The sequence below is a fragment of the Helicoverpa armigera genome, chromosome 17 (genome assembly GCF_030705265.1).
Source record: "Helicoverpa armigera isolate CAAS_96S chromosome 17, ASM3070526v1, whole genome shotgun sequence".
Taxonomy (NCBI): domain Eukaryota; kingdom Metazoa; phylum Arthropoda; class Insecta; order Lepidoptera; family Noctuidae; genus Helicoverpa; species Helicoverpa armigera.
The window spans coordinates 1,170,552-1,181,995 of NC_087136.1; the positions used below are offsets into that span (position 1 = coordinate 1,170,552).

The 11,444-nt window shown below is 37.7% G+C and overlaps 2 protein-coding genes across 2 annotated transcripts; one reads left to right on the plus strand and one right to left on the minus strand.

Annotated features, from left to right (window-relative positions):
- The first annotated feature begins 79 nt into the window (after positions 1–79).
- LOC110376922 (uncharacterized) lies at positions 80–3,989 on the plus strand. Its single transcript, XM_064038956.1, has 4 exons — positions 80–1,327; positions 1,771–1,923; positions 2,321–2,518; positions 2,991–3,989. Exons 1-4 carry the CDS (start codon positions 1,103–1,105, stop codon positions 3,111–3,113), a joined length of 699 nt encoding a protein of 232 aa, XP_063895026.1. The 5' UTR covers positions 80–1,102; the 3' UTR covers positions 3,114–3,989.
- LOC110376913 (uncharacterized) lies at positions 3,983–11,221 on the minus strand. Its single transcript, XM_021335562.3, has 7 exons — positions 10,792–11,221; positions 9,605–10,573; positions 8,447–9,533; positions 6,879–8,065; positions 6,575–6,692; positions 6,360–6,496; positions 3,983–6,287 (listed from the first exon to the last, which is right to left on the minus strand). The coding sequence occupies exons 1-7, from the start codon at positions 10,934–10,936 to the stop codon at positions 4,315–4,317; spliced, it is 5,616 nt and encodes a 1,871-aa protein (XP_021191237.3). The 5' UTR covers positions 10,937–11,221; the 3' UTR covers positions 3,983–4,314.
- Positions 11,222–11,444: the final 223 nt, after the last annotated feature.

An 11,444-nucleotide genomic window follows, 5' to 3' on the forward strand; every position in this document is an offset into this window, starting at 1 on the left:
AATGTTTGTTGTGCTAACTCTGATCGGTAGAATAAAGATCGGAAACTGGATGAGGAGTGGATTATGGATGTTTCTAGTTATTTTAGATATAACTGAAAATACAAATATTTTACATGACATGAAATCTAACAATCATATCTTGAAACCAAATCTTTTATTTACTTCTGCAACCACTATTCTCAATAAATATTGAGACCTAGTTCTAATACAAGATTCAACAATTAGATTTTGCTACCAACCTACATACCTACCTGTACCTGTTTTTTTTCGCCAGCTTAGTACAAAATATTCCTGTAACTGACAACCACAAATAATAGACAAGAGGATATAGTTATTAATCTACATTTCTATTACTTAATTTATTTTGTATGTCGATATCTCTATGATTTAAGCACGTATTTCGCTATCTGAATGTTTATCAACATCGTTATTACTAACGCCATAAACTGACAGCTTACGTAATTTTCCGACGCTATTTACCATCATCATATAATCTTAATCATTTAAATGCTGTTATTTGGCATAACAATTTCATAAAATTATATTTTTTATGACCTATCTCTACCTAAAAAGTATTCATATCTTTTTATCGTCCGGAGGTAGGCACTATACACTATTATATAATCTGTGCTATACATTTTTCGAACCGATATACCTATCCATATATTTTTTTCTGTAATCAAAATCCATATAGATAATACACATGGAAGATGTAACTGGGACGCCTATAACTAATTTACAGTAGCTCAAGAACTTATAATACAGTCATGTAATAACAATGACTACTTAAATGGCACCTACTGATTTAAAATTTAAATATTCCTATCTACATAAGTAGGTACATCTATATCATATCATATATCTAAACACTCTAAACAAGGCTATAAAATTAGAATCACATAGGTACTCATTATAATATCATTAGAAAATAATTATGTGTTTATTCCACATGATACTCAAAATTACGCTTTATTACTGGTATATAAAATTCAGATTCACTTAAACGTACGGTCTACAAAATATAGATCAAGCAATCATGTACTAAAAAAGTAATTTTGACATGATTTAGTAATAAATTTCACTGCCTATCTTCTAAACGTTTATGACAATGTACCATTTGTTCATATTTCTGTCCTATCTGACAATAGTTGACGCAGTAAGTGCGCCTACGCATTTGCTCATCACCCGAGCCGGGCCGTGCTATGACGGCTTGAAGAGTAAACTAGTGAGTGTGTCAGAGTTGAGTCTGTCCACTCAGACGCTACACTCATTGCTCAGCGGAGATTTCAACGTATCTGAGCATATAAATAATGGATGGAAGATTAAGGTTTGTAGTTTGTCATACGCACTACCTAGGTATTTATTTACAAGATCTTTTTCATACACCTATGTTTGACTTAGTCGTTGCAATTGAATTAGCACTGGGAATGACCAAATGAGTGGGTGTTAAATGTAACCCTTTTTACGGTATATTGATCACATCACCTTCATTGATTGAGCTGAATTGAAACTTTAGTCCTGCATACCTATCAGAAATATTATTTTTTAAGCAACAGATAAAAAATATTCTCAAGCTAAGCCAAGTGCTTTGGATACGTAGGTAAGTGTTTGAACAAAGTTTGACAACGCTTCTGAGCATTGAGCTAACAATTAGGCACCTATGTAAAAAAAATCTTAAAAATGATATCATCAAGACAAACATATGTACGACCATAGGCATCAAAAATCTTATATCTTTGCAAATGAGACTAAAAATTCACCTATATCCAGGCAACTATGCAGAAATGCGTGGACATTCGCAACATGGAGACCTGTGACTTGTACAGGACTTACAACCTGGTGAAGAACGGCTGCGGTGATGATGGTGAGACCCTCAGCGAGAAGCAGACCTATGCCTTTCTGTTCCATTACACGCATCCTAAGTGAGAACTTTTTTATCGTCATTTTTCTGGAAGTTATCGTAAGATCAGTGCCTATACTATAGAAAGAGTATGATAGGTGCACAAAGTATTATAAAATATGTGATGACCGTTAGTGATGAGATTAGGACTCTCGGAATTTTACTACCGTCATACAAAATCTAGTTTGAACTGGTATTGTTGTTTATGTAACCCGTCGTAATCAGGTTCTTATCGTTATTGTGTCTGGGAACATTTTACGCAATTATGTAATTTTATTAATATTGAATCATAAACAAACAAGTCATTAACTCTAATAAATATTCTTTTTTGCAACTCTAAAGCAAAACTTGCCTTTTGTACAATCAGCCCCCAACTTTTTTATGATTTTGAGAAATACTTATTTAAAGGCCAACGCATAGAACCTGTCACAAATTAGACTTAACGAGCACCCTTACTTTTTTTACAGAATAAAATGCCCAATTCAAGCAGGGCGATACAAGTTAGTAAATTACCCCGTGTTCACGGAAGACAACTACGTGGTTGTTCGCGAAACTAAGATATCGACCAGTGTCTTCGGATACACATTTCGATTGGATGGTTTTATTAAACGAAGAAAGGTAAAATTCGATTTTAACGGCAATAAGACTTTTCGAAATGCGAAACTGGGAAAGATTGAGAAAGATACTCATCGCATATCTTGATTTGTTATCTCTATTCAATGGATCAAATGGCTACAACGCTATACGAAAAAAAACAATGCTGGTGAAATAATTGAGACTTACTACTTCGTAGTTCGAATTACTTTCCAGAAAATCGCTATTATGAAATAATTCATTATTATCACGAAATTATTGAACGTTTCAATAACATGATGGATGACGCTAAAGATAAACGTGCCCACCCATTTTTATGACGCGATACGACACCTAAAAAACTGTAGTCATCGTAAATAAGTAGATAAATATGTACTTGTCTATAATACCATATTGGTTTGTGATAAATTAAATTAGCCACATCTTCCAGCCGTCAAAATAAAGACCAGGTTAGTAGCTCATTGGTAACACCATATTGTCTATGTTTATCTTTCAGATATTCTGCGTAGAAGCGATCTTGCAACTGATGTACACGAGGAAGCACAACTGGGCTGACAGGACTAGTGTTAGAGAGACCACTTCTAGCAGAACTACCACTGTTGACGACGAAGAAGAATAAAGTTATGAGAATGAATGTAATGGTGAGATTCCACCGAAGTGTGTATCTAGGGCACACACACAGCGTGCAGCAAATGTTTCTTCTGAGCATTTCACCTGATCAAACAAAAACAATTGAACGTTACACGCTTTTTGTTCGCGAAATGCGAAACATAGGTGAACTTACTTCCATAATTAGAGTTGCGCCACCCCAGTTACTAAGGCCTAGTGTCCAAATAAAGTTGTTTATATCTTTTGACTTTGACCCGTGATCAATGAGTGACCACTTTTACAATATCTCTATCGAAATGACCTGTTGTGCCGAGCAAATGTTATGACCTGTAATATTGTTATCTACCTGATAAATTCAAAAAAGATATACGAAAAAAACAATGTTAATTTATTTAAATTATTTCCTTTGCCCTATTATACGTTCATAAGTTACATGTTAAATCGTATTTTGATTTATAGGTACATTATAACGTTCAAGGGGATCGTTTTCTAAATCTTCTTGTCATTCTTCTTTTGTGTGAACCTTCGGTAATATTTTAAGGATACTTCATTTCTTAGTGAGTTGTCCATGGTAGTGTATTATTCAACTGTTGGGAGAATGTGGAACTCTTGATAAAGCCCTGAAAGTATTGTCTGTATTTAATACCAGTTCCAACTTCTGACGTATCTTTTGATGCCCTTTGCAATTATTTCATGGTGTTTTCAGCAAAATTCAACTTAGCAAAAATATTTTTAGCGTTCAGACCGTAATGTGCCCTACTAGACGCTAGTGCATGGTTGTCGTCAAATAACCATCAAGCAACTATGATTTAACACATAAGAAAACATCGTATTTGCAGTGTAGGGGGCATAGGTAAAATGCAATAAACACACAAAAAGTATATTTTTAGAACTTATATATTTAAATAAATAAACAATACCAAATAAATTTTATAAAACAACAAATTTTACAAATACAACAAATATAATAGTTAACAAATTAAGGGAATGGCCTTGAACCAATTAAAATTCTGGAATGAAGCATTGGCCATATGTATAAAATTACCGCAATAAACATAATATCTTACTTTTATAAATAAATAAATACATGAACTTTAGCTAGAACAATACAATAATTGTTTTTTTGTTCAAAGAACAATACGAATATTAAACTTACTAGTGACAGTACTAATAATGAAGCGGCAAGTTTTTTACATATGGCCAAAATGGACTCAAACACGATACAATATTTCAGGAAACGACAAAGCAGCGAATACAGTGAACACCAAAATTGAGTACACCGTTACCAAAATATCCCTTTTCATTTTCATAATCGGATCGAACTCCGTCTTTAGCCGATATCTTTCTTTAGTTGTCTTAAACTTTTTTTTAATCCCATTTTTTGCGAGCGTTTCTATCTTTGTGTTACAAATCTTGGTTTCATTTGGAAATTCAATAGTCGCATTATTTGTTTGGTTGCCAATTTCGATGAAAGCTATAGATTGGTTGGATTCTCTGGTTATAATAATTTGTGGTGCTTCCCCTGTGTGATTAGGAGCCAGGGTTGAAGAGTTTGAATATAACGAGTGGTATTCAGCGAAAGAGAATACTGACTGTGCGGAGGGTTCGTTGAGCACTCCGATCAGTGACTTGGTCACGTTGGTGCTGTGGTTCTTGGCACCCGGGAACAGTTGTGAGGGAACATCAGTAAATTTATTCACAAGTTGCCTGTCTATGAAATCTACACCAACTTCCTTATCAGCTAAAATCGGTTTGGACGTCAACATTTCTTTGGTATTGAGTGGGATTATTTCCGAAGATAAATTAAATGTACTGGGGGTTCTGTCATATCCTTCATTATCGGATAAGTAGAACGAGTAAAGACTCGGGTTAGACTCCAATTGTCGAAGTCTGTCGAGGGACGTGAAAGAAATTAAGTCACAAGGACTGCTTTTCAAAGAATTGTCCATAATAGATGCGTTATTTAAAATCGTTTGGAGTTCTTTGTTTTGTTGAAACTCGTTCTGGCTTTTATCGTCGTTAGTTATTTGAGTTTGACATGTTGTGATCTTTTGGATTTCGTTTAAAAGCCCGACTAGTATGTCTAGAGACGTCGTGTATTCAATACTTTCGGAGTTTGCTAACGTCGAACCTTTTTCCTTATTATCAACTATCAAGTGGTTTCCTTCCTGGTTATCACTAATTGTTGTATATTTCGCTTTTTTTGGTTCACTGCAATCTATTATGATAGTATGCGCTGGTTCTATGTTATTTTCATCGTTCTGCTTTTTTTCTTCATTCACATTAGAATCCTCTACATGAGTGTCGGTTGTCTCTGCAGCTTTTAATTTGGTGACCTGAACGTCATCTTGAGCAGCTTCTTCGAAATTCATTTGAGGCTGTGTTACTATGACACATGGATTATCTCGTTGAGCAGTATCGTTATCAAGTAAACCCTTTTTCTCCTGCGAGTTTTTAGAAACCTCATCAAATAATTTTATAAGAGAAGAGGAACTGCGCTGACTTGACTTGACTTGATTATAATCCGGGAAAGCATATCCGACGGTTGAAATTTGCATAGGAAACCCAGAGAAATTCCAATCAAAATTTTTTGATTTCGACAGTACAGGCAAAGCGGTTAAATCTGTAACAGAATTTGCAGTTGTTTGTTTAATTTGTGGTACTGATGCTTTGACTACAAGTGAGCTCGCGTCCCCGGACTGAAGCACGAACAATTGCTGCATCGATTGTTTGGGCGTCAACGTCAAGTTTTTGATCCGCAAACGTTTTTGAAAATTGCCCACCGAGATGTGGCGACATAAAGCATTTTCTAGTTTTTCCAATTCAGTCTCCGACTGAGGTGGTCGTAAGTCGTGTTGAGTAGCGTCCGTCTCTCCAACATTGTTTTGCTTCTGTATTTTTTTAGAGGCATTTTCTAATTTTTCGACTGACGTTATTATTTTATTGTCACCTAATACGTCTAAGTTGTAATCAGAATCAGAAGACGCATGTTCGGACCTGGATACATTTTCAGCGAGAGAATAGTCATCTGTGTTTTCTTTGCTTATTTTAGAATTGCTTTCGTGACATTCGGTCAGCACCTCCAGACCTTGTGAAGTAGTCTTAATGATCGAATTTATTATATAATGCAGTCTGCTTCCCAGCTCGGTAGACTCTTCTATGGGCGGAGATGATGTCGATGACGCTATAACATTACCAGAATATACAAATTAGTACTGTTGAATTAGTCACGATGTGTAGTTAGCTACATACACACCCAGTTCGATGTCGCTCGGCAGCAGTGGGACCCGCGACTTCTGTGCGCTCTGAGTTTCATTGCTGACGACTGAAGAAGACGTGGCGCGTCCATAATGATTTTTCACGTACGCATCAACTGCCACCATCTTTTTCATTCTGTATGAGATAACTTTGATGTAATTGAGAAAATGATAATGAAAAAGAACGCTAAGTAGTACTTAATTAGTTACTTACAATGTTTGGGGCGTTTCCGGCGCGTTATTTTGTTTATGGGACGGCCCCACACCTTGATTTATCCTGTCTCTGGCTTCGGGACTGCTGCTCGAAGAGTGACGTGCTCTAAATGCTCGCTCTAAATAGTAATACACAGCTGTACTATGAATTACGCAAAGATGTAAGTTTTGGCGAATAGTATTTCTTAGGTACCTAACTACTTTTAACTTTTGAATTTGATGATCCCGGAACTTCTCAAATAACCTACTTAGTCTTTACCTGAACCGTCATTTCAAGAATAGAAATAAAATTCACCTTTACACACCTAAGGGTGGCACGGGCGGAGTTTTCATAGAAACTGCTGACACACCGTCGGAACCATTGCGTTTCGCTTTACTCCTGGAACTTGTTGAACCTGTATTTCTGTCCATGAGAGAGGGGGGAGGAGCGGCTGCTAATCTTTGCAGTCTATCGGCCATTAAAGTTTTGCCGTATTTAATTTGATATTCTTCGCTATGAGCCTGTACATATGTCCTCTTCGGCTGTGCAAGCGAATTCAATCTAGAATTTTTTGAAGGGCCTCGAACTGCTTCACCTCTCGCTTCTTTTGCTTCGTCTAATATATCTGTTATTTTCTTCTTAGGTATTCTATCTGCATGTTTATCGTCTACTGCTATTTGTTGATAAGGAATTTTCGTTATATCCATAACGTTATACGGTTTAGCTTTTTTGTCTTTGGGTGTAGTAACTCTAGCGTGTCGTTCGTTCTGCGCATCATTGTGTTGTTCGAGTCGCGAGCGCCGTTTCATAGAACTTTGCCGCGACCCACCTCGTCCGTCGGAGGATTGCATTTCCGCTTTCTTAGCAGGTTTTTGTTCCGTACCTTGCTTGTGTCTTGTTTTTTGGACGTGCTCGAATTCATGTAATAGTTGTGATATTGCTTTCAAAGGATTGTCCTGAAGAACTCTGCGTGTAGGACTGTGCTGATTGTTAGGTTTTCTGCGGTCCTTCTTAGGATTCTTTTCCAAATCAGGTTTGGGAGATACGGATGATTTCGAACTGATGATAACCTTCGGAACGACACTGGACGGACTTTCAGGCTTCCTTATGTTGGGAGTTGTTTTTTCGATGTTATTTTTATCAAAGCTAAAGGAACTGGGATTCGAAGATGTTAAGTGGTGCTTAAGACTGGTACCACTATCACTGCCTTGACACGTCGAACTCATACGACGTTCAACCTCTTCGACCTTTTCAACAGTTGGTATATACTTCTTTTGAGACTTACTTTCAATCTCCTTTTCCACAGTATTTCCTAATTTTTTCATCAAATCATAAATTTGATCTATACTCTTCCTACATTCCACTGAAGAGGCAAGCTTCTTTTGTTCAGTGCTAAGGTGTTCTTCAACATTGGGAGAATTTGAAGGAACTATATTCGCTTTGGTTTTAGAAGCCATCAATACAGATGGTAGACTACCATTTTCAATATCACCGTCTCTCTCAGCAGTCAACCTGTCAATAATTTAACAAATTTTAATGCAACTACTAATCATCATCATCATCTCCCGAACCTTTTCCCAACTATATTGGGGTCAGCTTCTAGTCTAACGGGGTGCAGCTGAGTACCAGTACTTTACAAGGAGCGACTGCCTATCTGACATCCTCAAACCCGGGCAACCGTTCTAGGTTGCTCTTAGTAAGACTGCTGCCAGACTTACTGGCTTCTGACTACCGAAACGACTGAATAGGATGTTGAGAGCTGTCATTCAACATTTTTGGCAGTCGTCACGTCGTCGCCTAGATACCCTCAGTTTAACGTACCCTCCGAAACAGTCATTAGTGTCTAAGACATACTTAGAAATTACATACAAACGTACAAAAAACAATACTTACTCTTGTGGTTTACTATCGGGAGAAGTTTCATTGTTCGCAATATGAAGGTCGGTTTCAGAAGGGCCGATTAGTTGAGAAAGCAAGTTTAAGTTATTACGAAAATCATTAGAGATGACAGAAGTGGACGCAGAGCACAGCTCTTTTGCCTCGTTATCATTTTGTTTCATATTTATGTACATCATTTCTGTGTCGGCATCGTCTAAGTAATAACTCCTGTTGATGTATTTCTTGGAATTCTTAACTGTCGGCTTATCAGGTGTCGAGACCACTGTATCTTGGTCGCAGTCAGGGCATTCCAGATCGATTTCCAAAACTTCACGTTTACCCTTTAGGTTTCTACCTTTGGCTTGCTTGCTAGGATCCACATTCGTTGTCTGTCCGTAGATCGAATTATAGAAAGACTTATTAGATATCGACAATTTTGTAACAGAACTTGCAGATTGTGGCATTATAGCTCCCTTCCCGTATTTATGATGTTTATTTATCTTGCAGTTTTCAGTGAGTGCCATTTTCTTTCTCTCGCGCCTCTCCCTTACCTCTAACAGCTTCCTTCTTTTCTTTTCTTCCATGATGTAAGACTGATTCTCGTAAGGAGACTTTATTCTAACTCGCGTCAGTGATTTCTTTTTCATAGCTGTCGACGGTGACATGTCTTCTCCACTTTCTTCTGCCAAAGGACCTTGCATGGTCAGTTTCTGTATAGTCATGCGCAAATCATCAGGAAACATGTTAGAGGAAGCTTCCTGTTTGGCATACTTTAGTTTTCTATCCAAAATGTCACGTAAGGCGTCACTAGAGTCACTCGATTCCTGAAAGCTCCCGGAGTTCTTCAATGATGCGGCTCCTTCATTATCGCTGCATTCATAGCCTTTCCTTCCAGAGTTATCTTTATAAGGATCAAAATTTTCAATGGGAAATTCAATAGGGCTCAATTCACATTCAGACTGTACGGACACTTCTGGTATAGTTTCTTCTATGCAAATGGGTTCCAATTCTATAATTCTGGGTGTCCTGTCCGGAGAGCGATTACGGTTAGTCTGCTCTGTATAAGCTAAAGGTAAGGGCATTATTTCTGGTCCGAGTGTGTCTGAAATTGTAAAGGGGTCATTAAACTTTGTAAATAGTAAAAAAAAACGATTTCTAAATTCAAAATATTACCAGCGCAAAGAGGTGCGGTTTGTAGGATCATGATCGAACTGATCTTACTAATGACCTGTCCTGTCTCAGAGCGTTGCAACTGAAACACGACATCAACTCGCGAGTCCGCAGTCATTGTTTCTTCAACCGGCCGCTTATCTTTTTTGCAACTAATAATAACATTGTCTGCACAGCATTTACTCAGAAGTTTATACGATCCACATAGAAGTTTCGGTACTTCCACGACAATTTTTTTTTCAAGAATTTTAGATAATGATCTGATATCCACTGCAGAATGTACTATATCATCCCACGTAGATTTCCTGCCACCAATTTTGCGTTCAACGTGTAACGGTATACTAGTGGAAGTTGCTAGAACTTTAGTGGTAGCCTGATCTTCCGCTGTATTCTCAACTTCGCGCCACTTCTCTTTAGCTCTATCAGTTAGGAAATCTCCATTGCTGATACGCTTTAATTGTTCTATCGTATGTTTGACGTAACGAATGATATTATCCATATAAAAGTTGTAGTTATCCTCCAAACGTTTGCAACAGATATAGTCGAGGAGCGAGGCTGGTAGAACTGCGCCTTCCGACTCCGAGGCGTTGTTCATTAACTTGAAGCTTTTGAGTTGTTCTTTGATGTATGGGTCTTTGAAAACGAAGTGTTTGTCGTACTGGGTGGTGAGGTCTGAGGTTTGTATGTCAAGGCCGCCTAGTTTGTGGCAGAGGGTGTTCTCTACGGAGGAGGGGGCGTTGAGGAGGTCGAGCCTCTCCTTGTTGATGAGGAACACGTTGTGCAGGTCCTCGTTGCTGTAGATGTCGCTGAGGTCGGAGCACTCCGACTCCGGCTCGTCGTTGTACACGATGGTCTCCACGTGCTGGTTCGGTTTCCTTCGCTTCAGTTCGTTCGCGTTCGACATAAGCTTCGTCCCGAGATCGATGTTCTTGTAAAGAAGTACTAAGTCTCTGGTTGTAAGTTTGTCGACATCTGAGACAAAAAACACCATGTATACAATACCATACATAAGAGCACGAGAAAATTATCTATAATAATTGATGCCCAGGTACAAGTTACGTTTTAGATTTTCAGGTGACGTGAACCACTTCTCAGCCCCTTTTCAACACGCCTTCCCACTTAAAAATCGAACACTTTAACCAACATTGCTACTGATTTTATAAGGCGATAGGATAACAAGCAACACTTACCACTGTTGTCGAAATTCTGGTTCTTCGCCATGAGCTCGAACAGCTCATTGGCGGTCTGGTACTCGTGGGAATTCCCCTCCCCATCAGAAACCTCGGCACTCTCCTCCTGTCCCTCATCATGGTCAGATACCTTACTAATTAACATGCCTGCTATCACATAAATTTAGATCCTAATGCTGCGATGAACAAAATTACCAACTGCTTCAAAAGATATACGGTATACAATACAATAATGCCTACAAAAACACAACTGACAAAACCGTTTTTATTGTAAATTTTTGGTATCATTTTCAAAATAAACACATTGGAAAAGAATTTGCGTCATTATTTTGAATTTCGAAAATTCACATCGGTTATGACGGCCAGTTGAGCCTCGATGCAATAATACTTGACAGCTTGACACCAAACTCGCTATAAACCTCTTTTCAATTATTAAATTATTTGGGGATAGATTTTCATAAATGAATGCATTTAGCGGATTCCCCGCGTTATGAAAACTTCAATCAGTACCAAAACGGATAAAAAAGGTATGTTCAATAAGAAAAAAATATAAATAATTGGATATCATTCATCATTTTAATGCATTCGTAAAGTTCATAGTGCAGTTCGAAACCTTCCGATTTATGCACAACATCGTCACGCCAGTACCATAT